The sequence below is a fragment of the Squalius cephalus genome (assembly GCF_949319135.1).
Source record: "Squalius cephalus genome assembly, chromosome: 2".
NCBI lineage: Eukaryota > Metazoa > Chordata > Actinopteri > Cypriniformes > Leuciscidae > Squalius > Squalius cephalus.
The window spans coordinates 7,649,543-7,670,193 of record NC_137123.1 but is presented as its reverse complement, the minus strand read 5'-3'; the positions used below and the strand labels follow the sequence as shown (position 1 = coordinate 7,670,193).

The following is a 20,651-nucleotide window of genomic DNA, read 5'->3' as shown; positions in this document are numbered from 1 at the left end:
TATATTTTTTCGATTTAGTGCTGCGAGTAGGCTGTTACCTGCGTGTTTTGTGAAATTCACAAGTAACTTATATAGTATTAAAAAGTCAAAGAGGTTCTTTTTGAAAGACGAGGCGGATATTCTCGACTTTTCGGCGCGAAACACGTTTTGTAGATAGACAGTTCTCAACAGCTGAGGCCTTACACTCAGCTGAATGTTCACCGTGCTCGACGTCGAATTTCTTTGCTTTGTTTAAGATGACGAAATAATAATTTTTTCTTCTTTTTTTCTAGGAATCATTCACTTGATGTTTTACTGAGCCCTAATCTTTGGTGAGTTTCACGGCACGCCATGTATACTTGCAAACTTTGTGCACAAGCATGCAGCACCATTTGTGCATTTGTAAGGCACATGCGAATTCACAGACATGCTTCCAATATAACTTTTAGTTGTGCTCTGCCTGGTTGCAAAAAAACATTTCGAAAGTTTGAGGCCTTTAAGTCTCACAGCTATAGACATGGAAAAAGCCAAACTGAGTATAGTGCTAGGATCTTCACCTCATTTGACCTAACATGTCATGTTGAGTTATGTCAGGTCAAGTGTGAGTCATTGAAAAGCTTTTACATGCATTTAAAGATGCATATTAAGGAGGGGAAAATAGTTCCATGTCCATTTCAGGGATGTGGCAAAGTGTTTTCCAACGTATCCACATTTACTGCACACTTGTCTAGAAAACATCGTGATTGTTCTGAGGGAAATCTGGTTTCTGTTAATCCTGGTAGCCTGTCTGAGAGCTCTGACCACCTGTCAGAAGTACCACATGAGGCTCCATGTGATGAAAGCCATAGTATGGAACAAGATGACAGTGCAGAAAGTGTTGACGAAGCATTGTTTTTGAGACATCTTGCTTTATTTTATCTCAAATTACAAGCTAAATGTCTACTTCCATCATCTGTAATTCAAACAATTGTTAGTCACTTTCAAGAAATTCATGAAATGAGTAAGGAACATCTGCTTTTCAAGTTAAGAGACAAATTAGTTGCATTACAGCTTGCCGAAAGGGATATATGTGCTATTATTGATGTTTTGCGAAGTGATGACCTCTTTCAGACTTACAATTCGCAGGTACTTTATACTGACCAGAGACGAAAAACCTATTTCAAAAGTAATTTTAATCACATAGCACCAGTTCCAGTCTGTCTTGGAGAAAATGAGGCAGGCAAAGAGTGTTTTGCACAATATGTTCCAATCAAGGAAACTGTCAGTTCTCTGTTACAAATTGACACAGTAAGAGAACACCATAAACAAATGTACTACAGTGTTCCTCGTAAAGATGTTTTTCGTGATGTGTGGGATGGCAACATTATGAGAGAAAATAGTTTGCTAAAAAATTAGCCTTCGTCCTTTGGCATAATTCTCTACCAGGATGCATTAGAAGTTGCCAACCCTCTTGGATCTGGCAGGAAAAAACACAAATTACTCTGTGTATACGCCACCCTTACAGACATTCCTCCGCATCATAGGTCAAGCATTGACCAGATGCAACTTGTTCTGATTTGCAGAGAACAAGATTTTAAGTTTTTCGGGCAAGAAAAAATCTTCCAGCCACTCATTAAAGATCTTAAAGATCTTGAGATAGGTGGTGTTACTTTGCCCGACGGACAAGTGTTCCTGGGAACATTAACTGCAATTTGTGGGGACAACCTGGGCTCACACTGTATAGGTGGATTTGTAGAGAATTTCTCCAAGAGTATTCATTTTTGCAGATATTGCAACATTGACAGAGAGACCTTTCAAAAAGATCCTCTATCCAAAGGTACTAAACGCACTGTTGTTTCATATAGAGAGCATGCTGAGAGGGATTCTGATTCAGGTGCAGTTGAAGGAATCAAATTTGACTCTTTGTTCAATAGTCTAAGTTACTTTCATGTATGCCAACCTGGATTACCACCTTGTCTTGGCCATGACATATTTGAAGGTGTTGCATCATGTGATGTAGCATTATACATAAAACACCTTGTGACTGTGGATAAGCAGTTCACTTACCAGGAATTAAATCGCAGAATAAGTCAGTTCTCATACTTTGGTTGTGATGCTAATGACAAACCTGCTGAGCTTTCTCCAGGGGGGGATAAACTGTCTGGCCATGCAGTGCAAAACTGGTGTTTACTTAGGATGCTTCCAGTTTTGATTGGAGATAAGATTGAATGTCCAGCTGAAAATGAGGTGTGGCAGCTGGTGTTACAGCTTCGACAAATAGTAGAGCTTATATGTGCACCAGCTATTTCTGCAGGGCAGATAGCCTACCTAGAAGTTTTGATTAATGAGTACACAGCAAAATCCCCAGTGTTAAATTAACACTCCTCAGTGTTTATATGTGTCCACACTACAGGGTGTTAAAAATTAACACTGAACAGTGTTGAAGTTAATGAGATAATTAAGTTAACACTGAAGCAGTGTTGAAGTTAATGAGATAATTAAGTGATTAATTAAGTGATGATTGGCTATTAGTGGTGACACCTGATGTTAATAAGCAGAATCACTGAAGGAAAGAGAAACAAGAACAGAAAAAAGAGAAACACAAGAACTACTGACTTCGAGTCATTACACATTGTTGCACTTATTATTACCAGTTTGACTTTATTTCTGTCAAACTGACTTTTATTACTTTATTTTCTTTTCTACATCGACAAAAGTTGTTGAGATTTAACAGAAGTTTAGACGGTATTGTTTTATGGAATTTTTCTTTTCAAGTCACCATTATGGTGGTCAGTGTTTGCTTTAGTTGGGCTCTTGACACTTTTCATATTTCAATATTAGTTTTTCTCTGGTTGCTGCAACTCCGTGTTTATAAAGCACATTTGTTACTGCAAGAGAAAACATGACTTGCTCACAATATGTTTTGATGATAAAAACATTATCATGTAGTGACCTGATTCACTGTTGTCATTCAGAGTCTAAATCTTTGACTATATGCTTGATGTCTTGTTTTAGTATTGGTGGTTGTAGCTCTGAGATTCTACAGTTTGAGATCCAACAGCAATATAAAAAAATTTGAAAATACTTTGAGCAAAGAAGTTACTGTGTTTAAACACACAGACATCAAGAATCAGCATATGAGTCTCAACAATGGTGACAATAAACAAACTAGTGACAAACAGATCAACTCTGAACATCACAAAACAAGCTACTAAAGTCAGAACAAAACAATAGCAAAATAAAAGCAAACAGAAAAAAACAATGAAAATTACAGGACAATTCAGCTGCATAATTTATTCATGCTGCAATGCATGATGTCAGCCATTGATGCGTTCTGATTGGTGGCTCCCATCATGCATTGCAACATTAAGCATTTGTTTGATTGTCACCATTGTTGAGATTCATATGTAGATTCTTGATGTCTGTGTGTGATTTTAAATCATTCAGATCTTTAAAACATTGCTGGAAGTAACTACTTTAGTGGAAAATTAATAAAACAATTGGATAAATCAGTTTATAATGATGGGTGACATCATTGAAATAGGTCACTAGTAATTTCATCATTGAAACATAACCAGGGCTGAATTTCCAAAAGCATCTTAAACTTAACTTGATTGAAGACCAACTGCAACAAATGGTCTATACGATCAAATTAGGCTTGTGATGCTTTCAGGAAACACAGCCCAAATCATAGTTTCTCTTGCCACAACACATATGCTTTATAAGCACAGAGTCGGAGCAGCCAGAGAACTACTAATGTTTAATAATAAAGTGTCAAGAGCCCAACTAAAGCAACCACTGACCACCATAATGGTGACATGAAACGAAGCATTCCATAAAACATTACCATCTAAACTTCTGTTAAATCTAAATAAGACAGTGTGTAGATGTATGACAGAAATAAAGTCAAACTGGTAAAATAATAAGTGCAATAATGGCTCGAAGTCAGTAGTTCTTGTGTTTCTTTTTTTTCTGTTCTTGTTTCTCTTTCCTTCAGTGAGTCTGCTTGTTATCATCAGGTGTCACCACTAATGGCCAATCATCACTTAATTAATCACTTAATTATCTCATTAACTTCACCACTGCTTCAGTGTTAACTTAATTAACTCATTAACTTCAACACTGTTCAGTGTTAATTTTTAACACCCTGTAGTGTGGACACATATAAACACTGAGGAGTGTTAATTTAACACTGGGGATTTTGCTGTGTACCTGCACACTAGATGTAAAGCATTTCCAAATCACACACTGAAACCAAAGCACCACTACATTACTCATTATCCTGAACTGATTTTCCACTTTGGCCCTCTAATCCGTTTGTGGACGCTAAGATTTGAAAGCAAGCATACATATTTCAAGCAGTGTGCTCGGAAATCACATAACTTCAAGAATCTTTGTCAAACGCTTGCAGAGAAACATCAGCTTCTTCAGGCATACCTTTATGCTGGCAACTTCTTTCCACCAGATATTGTTCTGGAAAAAAGCACTGAATTTTATTCTACTGAATACAGTGAGGAGATCGGAACGGCAGTTTTGCATATGAATTTTGAGGCTGTAAACACTGAGGTTGCCAATGATATTACACTGAGAGGTACAAAATACAAAAAAAACATGTTTGTTTTGATCAGAGACTCAGATGATGAAGAGCTTGTAGTTGGAAAGATCAAATTAGTTCTTGTTCATCGGGGTACATCTGTACATTTTGTTACCCAGGAATATCAGGCTGTACTGGTTTCTAACATGGGTGTTTACAGTATTACGCCAGCCGAGAGAGTGTGCTGTGTAAAACACGAGAATCTGTTAGATTATTACCCATTGCCTGAGTACAGAGTGTGTGGCATGCCTGTACTAATTCTTCATCACTCTTTTCTCTTTCTATAGACCCATGTCTGACTGGATTAATGAGGTTCAAGACATCATTTTGGGGGCATTGCCTAACCTATCCTCAGATGTTCTACAACAGATCCTTTCAAAACTTCACAGCAAAAAGTCCAGTGTTAAATTAACTCTCCTGGGAGTTTATATGGCTCCAGAGTCAGTGTTAAAATATGAGTGTTAAATTAACACTCAAGAGTGTTAAAAGGTAATGAGCTAATTAAGTGATTCATTGAGTGATAATTGACCAATATTGAAGACACCTGATGTTAACAAGCAGAATCACCAAAGGAGAAAATCTATTTTTTTAAGACACCGTTATGGAGATCAGTGTTTGCTTTAGTTGGGCTCTTGACCCATAAAGCTTTAACTTTAAATTGTGTTTGGCTGTTGTATCTGAGTTATAACTCTCAGATGAACAAAGAGAAAAGGTGATCAGGTGGTGTTGGTTATGATTTGATAATCATAATTTGACCTGAATATCAACTCTCATTTAGAGAGTCAGATTTACCTTGTTGATTATAGCAGCCTGTGATTCTACAGCAAATGATTTTTATCATTATCAATATAATCCAAAATATTTCTTAAAAATTGTTCTGATAAAAAGACTTAGACAATTAATTAATGTAGACACACTGACATCAATAATCAGCCTGTGAATCTCAACAATGGTGACAATAATAAAGCATGTTGCAGTGCATTCTGGGTGCCACCAATCAAAACTCATTAATGGCTCCCATCATGCATTGCAGTATGAATAAATTATGATCTGAATTGTCTTACTAATTTCCTTTTCCTAATTGAATATTCTGTTTGTCACCATAGTTGAGATTCATACACTGATTCTTGATGTCTGTGTGTGCCTAAAAGAAAGATTTGTTTTATCAGATCAACTTTTAAGAAATCCTTTAGACTAGTTAGAAAAAAAGATCTTATGCTGCAGAATCACGGTGATGCTGTAATCAACAATATACATTTAAGTCAGAGATTAATCTCTAATCTCTAAATGAGATCAGTGATTCAGGTGAAATTATGATTATGTCAAAACATAACCAACAAAACCTGATCAACTTTCTCTTTGTTCATCTGGCAGTTATAACTCAAATACAACAACCAAAGATAATCTAATGTTAACAGTTTAAGGGTCAAGAGCCCAACTAAAGCCAACACTGATCTCCATAACGGTGTCTTAAAAAATTAGATTTTCTCCTTCAGTGATTCTGCTTGTTAACATCAGGTGTCTTCAATAATGCTCAATCATCACTCAATTAATCACTTAATGAGCTCATTAACTTTAACACTCTTGAGTGTTAATTTAACACTCATATTTTAACACTGACTCTGGAGCCATATAAACTCCCAGGAGAGTTAATTTAACACTGGACTTTTTGCTGTGTTCAGAGCTCTGGTCTAGAAAGCAAAAATGATTTGCAGTATGTTCAGAAAGATGACCTTCAAGATCTCTTGCCAGTTATTCAGCTTAGAAAGCTTCTTCAAGTTTTTAAATCAGGTAACGTAACGTTTAAGCTTATAAAGTTAATGAGCGTTACCTGCCCATACAAATGTAAATGTTACAGACAGTAAGGATTAAAATACATTTTATTATATATATGAGGTCCTTTTAATGGTGTTTGCCAATTAAAATTTTAGTTTACATGAATGTGTAAATGTATAATATTTTTTGAGACAAAATAGTGACACTGTACATGGTATCATCATTAGAGTTTATAAATAATGTTAATTCTCTGTGCTTTTATCAGAAACTGAAGTGATTACTCTAGACCTACAAGCCATCTCCAGCCCATGTTCAAGTTACAGTCAGTCAAGTTCATCCTCTCCTCTTTCAAGTCCAACACCTGACAGCCAAGCTTGCAGGTCATTTTCCCCAGACATTTCCAAGACATGGCCCACAACTTTCCAGGTCTCTTGGGACCGAATGCCACCAGAGATCCAATCAGCTATTTCTGCAGGCAAGAGGCCCAAACCTGCTGAACGGCGCCAGATGGTGAGAGTCCTAGTCGACGAAATCCGCAAATATGAGCTTAACCCCACGCGCTCTCAATGTATTACAGTCTGCCAAAATATTGTTAGGCAGTACCCTAACAGCTTTGCGGACCAGTTTCCAAATGGTGCTTTAATAGCAGGAGGGTATACATCTCTCTTACTGCAAGTGAAGACACGTGTGGAAAATCTAAATCGTGAGAGTAGTTTTGGCCATCATAGAAGAACCATGACAAGGTCTGGATGCAAACGAGGACCCACTGACACTTACGGGTGTGTGAGATTTCAGCCACATCTCCCACCAGAAGAAACCACGGAAACCATAGAGGCAAAACGTCAGCGACTACAAGACATTTACAGCAAGGAGGGAACTGCTGGATTTGAGAAAGTAGAAGTAGAAAATCTAATGAAAACAACATTCTGTCTGCAGCGTCAGCTTTTAAATTCGACACCATCTCCTTCCGTTGACGACATAAGGTGCCAGTGGCCTTACCTTTTTAACCAGAGGTCCATCTGTGCCCATTTTCACTTGCTTACTGAAATTGACATACTGCGCACTCTAGAGATGTCAATGGAAGAATGTGGAAAGACCATTCCTGAGTACTTTAAAAGCAGACCAAAAGACACAAACATGAAGGATGTCCTGTCCCAGGCAGACAACCTTGAAATTGCAGACCTGGTCATCAAGCTTCTTCTGGCACATTTCAATGAGAGTGAAAGTGGCCTGATATTACATGCAGATGTGAGTGTTTATTAAATCTTTTGTTTCTTGTTTCATTTGATCTAATTTATTTATCTACCATTCTAATTGTTTTGTTCTCTTTCAGGTTTCTGCGACTGCAGCTGATGTAGAGAAGATGCCAAATCTACCTGCCAGCCCTCGTCTTATTCTATGTGGTAAGTATGTCATAACTAGTGCAGATGTGATAAATGATTGGTTGCAAAGGCAGTACTTTTGAAAGAAAGGTTCATTCAAAAATGAAAATGATGTGATATTTTACTCACCCTCAGGCCATCAAAGAATTATTTGACTTTTGATTATTGACTTTTTCACTAGAACACAGCAAGATTTTTAGAATGATATCTGCTGTTTTACAGATTTATACGATGCAAGTGAACTGGTGCCATATTATGTTATGGATGCGAGTAATCTGACACAGCGCCACAAATTATTTGTGTTTTGATTTAACAGGACAGTTAATAATTAAATATTAATAATGGATTTGTTTCTTCCCAACATGTATCATTTTAGCTTTGAAAACATAAACTGATGGACAGGAATAGTGTGGATTACTGTAATGATGCCATAATATGCTGTTTGAATTTTCAAAAGGATGGGACCCATTGCATGCATAAACAGAGCTCTAATTTCCTTAATTTATTTGTGTATGTGGCGAGCAGGACGAGGTCAAGGGACATGAGAGAACAACGCAAGTCCGGTGGCGTGATTACCCAGCCAGCACAGCCATGTGGGGCCCAAATGGGTTTGACCTGGGCTATCTAACTGGGACCCAGCCAGTTTTGTCCTCGGTTTCCATGTAGGCCCCACATGGGTTTGCCCAGATGAAATGAACACTGCTTAGTGTGCACAGTACAGGCTGTTAAATGTAACACTTAATCAGTGTTGGAGGTAATGAGATAATTAAGTGATTGAATAATGATTGTGCATTAATGATGAACACCTGCTGTTAACAAGCATAATCACTGAAGGAAAGAGAAACACAAGAACTACTTCCAGCCACAGCCTTGGATGAAATCAACTGAAGATAAAATACATTACATCTCTCAAGATATGATTAAACAACTCCACAAACAGCATTACCAGCTTCACTTATTGTTAACCAGACTGACTTTATTTCTGTCAGACATCTACAGAAAAGAATTAACAGAGGTTTAGATGTTGATTACTTATTTGAAAGTAATAGTTTGATTTGATGTTACCACTGTGGCGATCAGTGTGTGCTTTAGTCAGGCTCTTTACTTTTTAACATTAGTTTTTCTCTGGCAGCTGTGTCTGTTTGTTATGGTGAGAACAGCAAGAGAAAATATAATCAGATGCTGTAAGCTGATTGATGATAAGAATATAATCATCATGTAGTGGCTTAGCTCATTGATTATGTGTGAGGTTTATACGGGTACTATGTTATTCATTTTGTTTTATTGTTGTGATTCTACAGCAAAAAAAAAAAAATAGAATTTAATCAGAACATCAAACGATTTTTAACACGCCATTTACATATTTTGGGCTCCTGTGAGATTTACTCGCACACAGACATCAAGAATCAGCATATGAATCTCAACAATGGTGACATGCTTCATGGTGCAATGCATTCTGGGAGCCATGGATAAGTTTTGTATGATGCACTCAGAATGCATTGCAGCATGAAGCATGTCACCATTGTTGAGATTCATATGCTGATTCTTGATGTCTGTGTGCAAGTAGAACTTTCAGTAGTCCAACACGTGTAAATGGGGTTTTAAAAATCATTTGATGTTCTGACTAAACTCTGCTGGATCTCTTGCTGTAGAATCACAACAATAAAACAAAATGAATGACATACTACCTGTACAAATCTTACACATAATACCAGTGAGTTAAGCCACTACATGATGATTATATTCTTATCATCAATCAGCTTACAGCATCTGATTATCTTTTCTCTTGCTGTTCTCACCATAACAAATAGATACAGCTGCCTGAGAAAAACAAATGTTAAAAAGTCAAGAGCCTGACTAAAGCACACACTGATCGCCACAATGGTAACATCAAATCAAACTACTTACTTTCAAATAAATAATCAACATCTAAACCTCTGTTAATTCTCAATAAGAACTTCTCTAGATGTCTGACATAAATAAAGTCAGTCTGGTTAGTAATAAGTGAAGCTGGTAATGCTGTTTGTGGAGTTGTTTAATCAGATCTTGAGAGATGTAATGTATTTTATCTTCAGTTGATTTCATCCAAGGCTGTGGCTGGAAGTAGTTCTTGTGTTTCTCTTTCCTTCAGTGATTATGCTTGTTAACAGCAGGTGTTCATCATTAATGCACAATCATTATTCAATCACTTAATTATCTCATTACCTCCAACACTGATTCAGTGTTACATTTAACAGCCTGTACTGTGCACACTAAGCAGTGTTCATTTCATCTGGGCAAACCCATGTGGGGCCTACATGGAAACCGAGGACAAAACTGGCTGGGCCCCAGTTAGATAGCCCAGGTCAAACCCATTTGGGCCCCACATGGCTGTGCTGGCTGGGTACTGATGAGTGACACCTGCGTGACGCACCAGTCTCGTATCTTTCACAGAGGAGCGGAAGCATAAAAGGAGGAGCGACGACAATGAAGATCGAGAGAGGAACAGGCCTGATTTTATGTTGGGTTTTGTTATGGGAAGGAGGCGGGAAGCAGCAAACATTAAATTATTTTAATAAATAAACCAATAAAAAAATGAAAGTATAAGCCAGCAGCCCCTCACGGACGACTGCTGGCCACATAAAACAGAAACAAAACCCAACATAAAATCAGGCCTGTTCCTCTCTTGATCTCCACTGTCGTTGCTACTCCTTTTATGCTTCCGCTCCTCTGTGAGAGCTACGAGACCGGTGCGTTGCGCAGGTGTCACTCATCAGTAATCACGCTGATGATGAACGGTCTTTGCGCCATTCTCTCACATCCCTCGACCTCGTCCCACTCGCCACAGTGTTCTGATAAAGAAAAAGTCATACACTCCTAAATAATCAGAAAATTAAGAATATTGTGTAAACTTATTTTAAGTGTTGTGTATAATTTGAAAAAAATAAAATTCATTTCAGGGAGGGCAGAGAACTGCACTGAACGCTGGATGGTTACCCTAGAGGGTCGTGTTGTTTGTGAGGGCATACAACCTAAATTTCTGACTGGAATAGCAACCATGTTTGCAATGTTCTACATCTTCAATCTTCAGTATCCAGAGGAGGCATGTGGCACATTGGAATTCATTCAAAGGTATTTTATCACCTTTTATAGTACCCTTTAAATTGGTTTATTATTTTCTTTTATTGCTCCCTAATTTAGCAAATGTATATTTAATCCAATATTTAAATTGATAAAAGGTAGATTTTGTAAGTTTTCTTTTTTAATGTGTGTGTGTGTGGGTGTGTTTTTTGTATTACCCTTAGACGATTCATTGGGATAAACCCTGAAAGAGGTTCGAAGACCTGCAGAGGCAAGGTGGTTTCAAAGAAGACTGGAAAACTTGTCAGCAAGAAGTCCACCACAGTCAATCCCAAAGTTGCTTCTCTCCTGAAGAACCTCATCGATTTTGAATGGAACTTCGTCTAGGTAACTAAACTTAAATGCCCACTGACACTCACATTTGTGCAGCTTCCTAAAAGCTTCCATTTTTTTGTCAATTTGGAGTGCTGTCAGTACAGAGAACAACGACAAAAATCGGTGTTGCCTACACTGTTATCCTCTTTTTAAAATTTGCACCCTGTTGACTTCAATGGGGCAAGTTTTAAACCTGCTTTTAGCCCCTTAACATCCTTGATGTGTCATTACAAGTGCACAGGTCATGTGAGTGATTCCTTCTGAGTGAACACGGGTGAATCTGACTGCAGTAGATGTGCAAGATATTAATAAAAATGATGTTATTTCAGCTAGCGCACATACCTGTATTTTCTTCCTGTTTTCGGTCGAAGCCCATAGTAATCGATTGTCGAGTTCGGGCGCATGATCATAGGTAACTAAACCTATGCGTGTGAACTCGACAATCGATTACTATGGGCTTCGACCGAAAACAGGAAGAAAATACAGGTATGTGCGCTAGCTGAAATAACATCATTTTTATTAATATCTTGCACATCTACTGCAGTCAGATTCACCCGTGATCACTCAGAAGGAATCACTCACATTAGCTGGGCACTTGTAATGACACATCAAGGATGTTAAGAGGCTAAAAGCTGGTTTAAAACTTGCCCCATTGAAGTCAACAGGGTGCAAATTTTAAAAAGAGGATAACACGGTGTAGGCAACACCGATTTTTGTCGTTGTTCTCTGTATTGACAGCACTCCAAATTTACAAAAAAATTAGCTCAATGTTAAAATTGACCGGAGTTCTCCTTTAACTGCATTCATATTCAGTGAAAGTATCTGAACCCTTTGGAATTGGATGGTTTTCTGCATTAATTGGTCATAAAATGTCTTCATCAGTCACATGTATAGACAAACACAAAATGTTTAAGCTAGCTACACAAACAATTATAATCTTTCATGACTTTACTAAACACATCCCATTAGCCAGTGCAGTGTAATAAAAATGTACATTTTGTAAGTGACTACCTTGTTACCTCTATGAACCACAAATGTTTTTGTTTTGTGATGGTTGTTCATTGATCTGTTACACACAGCTAAACTTTCTCATTTTGTCTTAACCCCATAATCTTTCTGTCAAGATTGTTTTTTATTTTTTTTTCATCTATGCTGTAACAAACATTACACCATCATTTGCTCTCTAAGATTAGTTATGTACAATAACATGACCATTTTATGTCTCTTTTAAAAGTGTTCGTAGAATATGTGATTACTATTTTTTTCCATGTGATTTATTTTACCACTAAGATTTTCTTTTTTTTTTCTTTCCTCAGATTTGGATTCTGGAACAGAACAAAAGCTGATGTGGGACGTGTTGGCTGTTTTTTGCCTTTTCATACGTTTTTTTCCACCAATTGGTTCTCTTGTCCTCTCAAAACCGGACTTCCCTCTTTGTAAGGTTTCTTCTTTTTGCCTACTGGTTCCTTTTTTTGTGACTTTTTTCCCCCCCTTAACTGTTAATATATTTGTTAACCTGTTAGATGTTTTAAATAAATGGGAAACAATACTGTACCATAATCTATTTTCTTCATTTATTCCATTGAGTAAAATGTCTGTTTAGATTGTCTGTATACATTATGCTACATATAGGGATGTTAATAGATATCGGACAATAGAGTAAATAGAAAACAGTATTTATATTAAAACTTTTTTATAAATTATAGCTGGAACCTTTACTGCCAGTACTTAGTGAAATTAAAGAACAGCCGTAAAATTTAAAACCGTAGAATTACGGTAAATGGCTGGAACCACAGCTGCCAGTATTTTACTGTAAAATTGCAGCATTGTTGAAACCGTAAAATTACGGTAAAGGGCTGGAACCACAGCTGCCAGTATTTTACTGTAAAATTACAGCATTGTTGAAACCGTAAAATTACAGTAAAAGGTTGTAACCACAGCTGCAGTACTTTACTGTGAAATTACAGCATTGTTGAAACCGTAAAATTACGGTAAAGGGCTGGAACCACAGCTGCCAGTATTTTACTGTAAATTTACGGGTGATTTTTTTACAGTGCAATTATCACTCAATGAATCACTTAATTAGCTCATTAACTTTAACACTCTTGAGTGTTAATTTAACACTCATATTTTAACACTGACTCTGGAGCCATATAAACTCCCAGGAGAGTTAATTTAACACTGGAGTTTTTGCTTTGTACTACTCTATAGGTACTCAAGATTAACATGAGATTAGGTGAAACTGTGCATGTTATGTACCCTTTAACTCTGATTCAGAGTTATTTTAACTCTCTGTAGAGAGGGACCAAATGTTCTCTGAACAGAGTTAATTTAACTCTGGGGATTTTGCTGTGTGGCACATTCAGCTCAACCAGGAAAGAAACACTCAAAACTCTTCTGAACACACATCGAGAGCTTCAGAAGAACTGAATCTACTAACAACAGAGAAGATCATTTAATAAGAGAGAAGAATGAAGATCATCTGGACTTTCACTCTGCTGATGATTTCTGGTAAGAATCACATCCACCATTAATCACATCACAGAAGAACAGAGATTAAATAATAGGGCTGTGCGATATATATCGTGAGATTGTTATGCGCAACTCGTCAGTAAAGCCGGTTCCTTGATTAGTAGTAAATCGCCATCACCTGCTTTCAGATGGAGCGGCATTTAGGGCTGAGGAGATAATTAAGTGATTAATTTAGTGATGATTGAGCATTATTGAAGACACCTGATGTTAACAAGCAGAATCACTGAAGAAGAAAATCACAAATTGTAAGTTACCATTAAGGTGATGGGTGTTTGCTTTAGTTGGGCTCTAGACCATTATATGTTTACTTTAATATTTACTGTTGTTTGTCTGCTGTTATTGATTTATAACAGTTACATGAACAAAGTAAAATGTTATTTTATAGTGTCGGTTATGTTTTGATATAATCATGCTGTGATCTGAAAAAGGAAACTTATTGAGATAGTTTGGTTTAACTTGTTAGCAGCAGTTTAGTGATTCTTCAGCCTATGATTATCAGTACTTTACTTATAATTCAAAATATTTAATAAACATTGTTCTGATCAAAAGACATTCAGATAAATGCATTTAAAACACAGACATCAATAATCAGCCTGTGAATCTCAACAATGGTGACAATAATAAAGCATGTTGCAGTGGCTGCCACCAATCACAACTCATTAATGGCTCCCATCATGCATTGCGGTATGAATAAATTATGATCTGAATTGTCTATGTAATTTACTTTTCCTAATTGAATATTCTGCTCCTCACCATTGTTGAGATGCATAGACTGAATCTTGACATCTGTGTGTGCCTAAAATAATGATTTTTTTTTTTTAAGCAACTTTTAAGAAATCCTTTATATTATATCAAAAATTCTGGGCATTTATGCAGATTCACTAACCAACAACATAAATCGAAGTCAGAAAGAAGGATTTTAATGAGTTCAGTGATCAAGTTCAAATGATGATTGTCATAATATAACCTACACAGCAAAAAGTCCAGTGTTAAATTAACTCTCCTGGGAGTTTATATGGCTCCAGAGTCAGTGTTAAAATATGAGTGTTAAATTAACACTCAAGAGTGTTAAAAGGTAATGAGCTAATTAAGTGATTCATTGAGTGATAATTGACCAATATTGAAGACACCTGATGTTAACAAGCAGAATCACCAAAGGAGAAAATCTATTTTTTTAAGACACCGTTATGGAGATCAGTGTTGGCTTTAGTTGGGCTCTTGACCCATAAAGCTTTAACTTTAAATTGTGTTTGGCTGTTGTATCTGAGTTATAACTCTCAGATGAACAAAGAGAAAAGGTGATCAGGTGGTGTTGGTTATGATTTGATAATCATAATTTGACCTGAATATCAACTCTCATTTAGAGAGTCAGATTTACCTTGTTGATTATAGCAGCCTGTGATTCTACAGCAAATGATTTTTATCATTATCAATATAATCCAAAATATTTCTTAAAAATTGTTCTGATAAAAAGACTTAGACAATTAATTAATGTAGACACACTGACATCAATAATCAGCCTGTGAATCTCAACAATGGTGACAATAATAAAGCATGTTGCAGTGCATTCTGGGTGCCACCAATCAAAACTCATTAATGGCTCCCATCATGCATTGCAGTATGAATAAATTATGATCTGAATTGTCTTACTAATTTCCTTTTCCTAATTGAATATTCTGTTTGTCACCATAGTTGAGATTCATACACTGATTCTTGATGTCTGTGTGTGCCTAAAAGAAAGATTTGTTTTATCAGATCAACTTTTAAGAAATCCTTTAGACTAGTTAGAAAAAAAGATCTTATGCTGCAGAATCACGGTGATGCTGTAATCAACAATATACATTTAAGTCAGAGATTAATCTCTAATCTCTAAATGAGATCAGTGATTCAGGTGAAATTATGATTATGTCAAAACATAACCAACAAAACCTGATCAACTTTCTCTTTGTTCATCTGGCAGTTATAACTCAAATACAACAACCAAAGATAATCTAATGTTAACAGTTTAAGGGTCAAGAGCCCAACTAAAGCAAACACTGATCTCCATAACGGTGTCTTAAAAAATTAGATTTTCTCCTTTGGTGATTCTGCTTGTTAACATCAGGTGTCTTCAATAATGCTCAATCATCACTCAATTAATCACTTAATGAGCTCATTAACTTTAACACTCTTGAGTGTTAATTTAACACTCATATTTTAACACTGACTCTGGAGCCATATAAACTCCCAGGAGAGTTAATTTAACACTGGACTTTTTGCTGTGTACACCATCAGATCACTTTTTTTTTTCTTTGTTTATCTGTCAGTTATAACTCAGATACAGCAGCCAAATAAAATCTAAAATAAACATATAATGGTCTAGAGTCCAACTAAAGCAAACACCCATCACCTTAATGGTAACTTACAATTTGTGATTTTCTCCTTCAGTGATTCTGCTTGTTAACATCAGGAGTCTTCAATAATGTTCAATCATCACTAAATTAATCACTTAATTATATCATTAACTTAAACACTCTTGAGTGTGGACTCATACACTCCCAGGAGTGTTAAATTATCACTGAAGTTTTTGCTGTGTACAAAGAGCCGTAGTTAACTGACAAGCTGAGCCATATCGCATTAAGTATCGCTGGCGATACGTCCGCGATATTAATGCGATATGGCTCAGCTTGTCAGTTAACTACGGCTCTTTGTAGTCAATGCCGCTCCATCTGAAAGCAGGTGATGGCGATTTACTACTAATCAAGGAACCGGCTTTACTGACGAGATGCGCATAACAATCTCACGATATATATCGCACAGCCCTAGTCATAATACAGATCTTCAACCTCACTATCTCGTTCTGTCTACTGCATGTTCATGTGTACAAATATATATTTTCTCATATAGCAGCACCTGTACATATGTGTATTATATGGCAATTTCCCTTTACCCAGTGCATCTGTACAGGGTGAAAAGTGCTTTACAAATATATAGAATGTACAGCAATAGTATCTTTCAGACAGAAATGTAATATATTTAATTCAACTCTAATCATTGACTAAAAACATGAGCTTAATGATCAAGTAAAGTGTGAGTGTTTTCTGTAGTTTATGCAAACTAAACGTATTCATGAATACTTCAATAGAGAGCGAGAATGTGGAAATTGAGGGAAATGGAGACGGGAAGTAAAGTGAAATTATGAGAAGTGTGTTCACTTACTACTTCATGTTATTGTAATATTTATTTTCATACAAAAGCAGGAGAATAATAAAGTGGAACTTATAACAATTGATTACAGTCCTATGTGAAAAACTTGCTCAACCCAGCCAGCACAGCCATGTGGGCCCCAAATGGGTTTGCCCTGGGCTATCTAACTGGGACGCAGCCAATTTTGTCCTCAGTTTCCATGTTGGCCCCACATGGGTTTGCCCAGATGAAATGAACACTGCTCAGTGTGAACACTACAGGCTGTTAAATGTAACACTGAATCAGTGTTGGCGTTAATGAGATAATTAAGTGATTAAATAATGATTGAGCATTATTGAGAGAAACACAAGAACTACAACTGACTTCCAGCCACAGCCTTAGATGAAATCAACTGAAGATAAAATACATTAAATCTCTCAAGATCTGATTAAACAACTCCACAAACAGCATTACCAGCTTCACTTATTACTAACCAGACTGACTTTATTTCTGGCAGACGTCTACAGAATTTCTTATTGAGAATAAACAGAGGTAAAGATATTGATGATTTATTTAAAATAATAGTTTTATTTGATGTTACCATTATTGTGACCAGTGTTTGCTTTAGTTGGGCTCTTGACTGTTTAGCATTAGGTTTTCATTGACAGCGATGTCCACATATGTGGACACGGGGACTGAGGAGGTTAAAAATAATTTGATGTTCTGATTATACTGTGCTGAATCTCTTACTGTAGAATCACAATAATACAAAATGAATAACATATCACCCTACATAAAGCTCACACATAATAACATTGAGTTAAGCCATTATATGACAATCATATTCTTATCGTCAATCACATCAACATTTTTTAGTTGTGTGCAGCATAATACTTAATTCTGCGCAACTGGGAATCTAAAATGCACACCAAACCAAAGAAAAAAAATTGCACACAGAGAATCATCAAGAATCAGCATATGAATCTCAACAATGGTGACATGCTTCATGCTGCAATGCATTCTGGGAGCCATGGATACGTTTTTTTTTTATTTTTATGATGCACCCGGAATTAGGGCTGGGCGATTTAAATCGTGATATTGTTATGCGCATCTCGTCAGTAAAGCCGGTTCCTTGATTAGTAGTAAATCGCCATCACCTGCTTTCAGATGAAGCGGCATTTAGGGCTGAGGCGATAATTAAGTGATTAATTTAGTGATGATTGAGCATTATTGAAGACACCTGATGTTAACAAGCAGAATCACTGAAGAAGAAAATCACAAATTGTAAGTTACCATTAAGGTGATGGGTGTTTGCTTTAGTTGGGCTCTAGAACATTCTGTTTACTTTAATATTTACTGTTGTTTGTCTGCTGTTATTGACTTATAACAGTTAAATGAACAAAGTAAAATGTTATCTTATAGTGTTATGTTTTGACATAATCATGCTGTGATCTGAAAAAGGAAACTTATTGAGATAGTTTGGTTTAACTTGTTAGCTGCAGTTTAGTGATTCTTCAGCCTATGATTATCAGTACTTTACTTATAATTCAAAATATTTAATAAACATTGTTCTGATAAAAAGACATTCAGATAAATTCATTGAAAACACAGACATCAATAATCAGCCTGTGAATCTCAACAATGGTGACAATAATAAAGCATGTTGCAGTGGCTGCCACCAATCACAACTCATTAATGGCTCCCATCATGCATTGCATTATGAATAAATTATGATCTGAATTGTCTATGTAATTTACTTTTCCTAATTGAATATTCTGCTGCTCACCATTGTTGAGATGCATAGACTGAATCTTGACATCTGTGTGTGCCTAAAAGAAAGATTTTTTTTTTTAAACAACTTTTAAGAAATCCTTTATATTATATAAACAATTCTGGGCATTTATGCAGATTCACTAACCAACAACATAAATCGAAGTCAGAAAGAAGGATTTTAATGAGTTCAGTGATCACGTTCAAATGAAGATTGTCATAACATAACCAACACCATCAGATCACTTTTTTCTTTGTTCAACTGGTGATTATAATTCAGAAACAACAGACAAACAAAATCTAAAGTTAATAATATATGGGTCAAGAGTCCAACTAAAGCAACCATTGATCGTCATAACGGTAACTTACAATTTGTGATTTTCTCCTTCAGTGATTCTGCTTGTTAACATCAGGTGTCTTCAATAATGTTCAATCATCACTAAATTAATCACTTAATTATCTCATTAACTTAAACACTCTTGAGTGTGGACTCATACACTCCCAGGAGTGTTAATTTAACACTGGAGTTGTTGCTGTGTACAAAGAGCCGTAGTTAACTGACAAGCTGAGCCATATCGCATTAATTATTGCTGGCGATACGTCCGCGATATTAATGCGATATGGCTCAGCTTGTCAGTTAACTACGGTTCTTTGTAGTAAATGCCGCTCCATCTGAAAGCAGGTGATGGTGATTTACTACTAATCAAGGAACCGGCTTTACTGACGAGATGCGCATAACAATATCGCGATTTAAATCGCCCAGCCCTACCCGGAATGCATCGCAGCATGAAGCATGTCACCATTGTCGAGATTCATAATCTATCATTTGACGTTCTGATTAAACTATGTTAGATCTCTTGCTATAAAATCAGAACAATAAAACAAAATGAATAGCATGTCATCCGCATAAAAATCACACATAATATCAGTGAGCTAAACCACTAAATGATGATTATATTCTTATCATCAAACAGTTTACAGCATCTGATTGCATTTTCTCTTGCTGTTCTCGCTATTAACAAACAGATACAGCTGCTAGAAAAAAAGTAATGCTAAACAGTCAAGAGCCCAACTAAAGCAAACACTGGTCACAATAATGGTAACATCAAATAAAACTATTATTTTCAATAAATCATCAATATCTTTACCTCTGTTAATTCTCAATAAGAACTTCTGTAGACGTCTGACAGAAATAAAGTCAGTCTGGTTAGTAATAAGTGAAGCTGGTAATGCTGTTTGTGGAGTTGTTTAATCAGATCTTGAGAGAGTTAATGTATTTTATCTTCAGCTGATTTAATTTAAGGCTGTGGCTGGAAGTCAGTTGTAGTTCTTGTGTTTCTCTTTCCTTCAGTGATTCTGCTTGTTAACAGCAGGTGTTCATCAATAATGCTCAATCATTATTCAATCACTTAATTATCTCATTAACGCCAACACTGATTCAGTGTTACATTTAACAGCCTGTAGTGTCCCAGCTAGCAGGGAACGTTCTCAGATCGTTGGCTAACATTCCCTACAAGTTTTGTTAATGTTTTAAAGAAAACATTTGAATGTAATGTTCAAAGAATGTTTTAAGGATGTTTTTTCAGTTCAAATAATGTTTCTATAAGGTTAAATGTAAACTAAGATATAACATTTTAACTGTAACATTTTGAGGATGTTTTAAGAGAATGTTATCCTACACAGCAAAAACTCCAGTGTTAAATAAACTCTCCTGGGAGTTTATTTGATCCACACTCAAAGGGTTAAAGTGTTAAAATTTGAGTGTTAAATGAACACTGAAGAGTGTTAAAATTAATGAGATAATTAAGTTATTAATTGTGTGATGATTAAGTATTATTGAAGACACCTGATGTTAACAAGCAGAATCACTGAAGGAGAAAATCTAATTTTAAGTTACCGTTATGATGATCAGTGTTTGCTTTAGTTGGGCTCTTGACCCTTAAACTATTGACTTTCAATTTTGTCTGGCTGTTGTATCTGAGTGATAACAGTCAGATGAACAAAGATAAAAGGTGATCAGGTGGTGTTGGTTATGTTTT

The 20,651-nt window shown here is 36.2% G+C and overlaps 2 protein-coding genes and 1 long non-coding RNA gene across 4 annotated transcripts in view; 2 read left to right on the top strand and 1 right to left on the bottom strand.

The window, feature by feature from the left end:
* The window catches only part of LOC307154527 (polymeric immunoglobulin receptor-like), a 104,577-nt gene that overhangs the window by 23,722 nt on the left and 60,204 nt on the right, over window positions 1–20,651 (top strand). The gene's annotated exons all lie outside the window — the stretch shown is intronic.
* The window catches only part of LOC307154564, a 70,246-nt gene that overhangs the window by 13,245 nt on the left and 36,350 nt on the right, over window positions 1–20,651 (bottom strand). The gene's annotated exons all lie outside the window — the stretch shown is intronic.
* Window positions 4,699–11,157, top strand: LOC307154723 (uncharacterized protein; the record flags this gene model as incomplete). The annotated part of the gene is made up of 7 exons (XM_079864808.1): window positions 4,699–4,757; window positions 4,840–4,954; window positions 6,235–6,343; window positions 6,594–7,576; window positions 7,662–7,731; window positions 10,650–10,821; window positions 10,995–11,157. 7 exons carry the CDS (start codon window positions 4,699–4,701, stop codon window positions 11,155–11,157), a joined length of 1,671 nt encoding a protein of 556 aa, XP_079720934.1.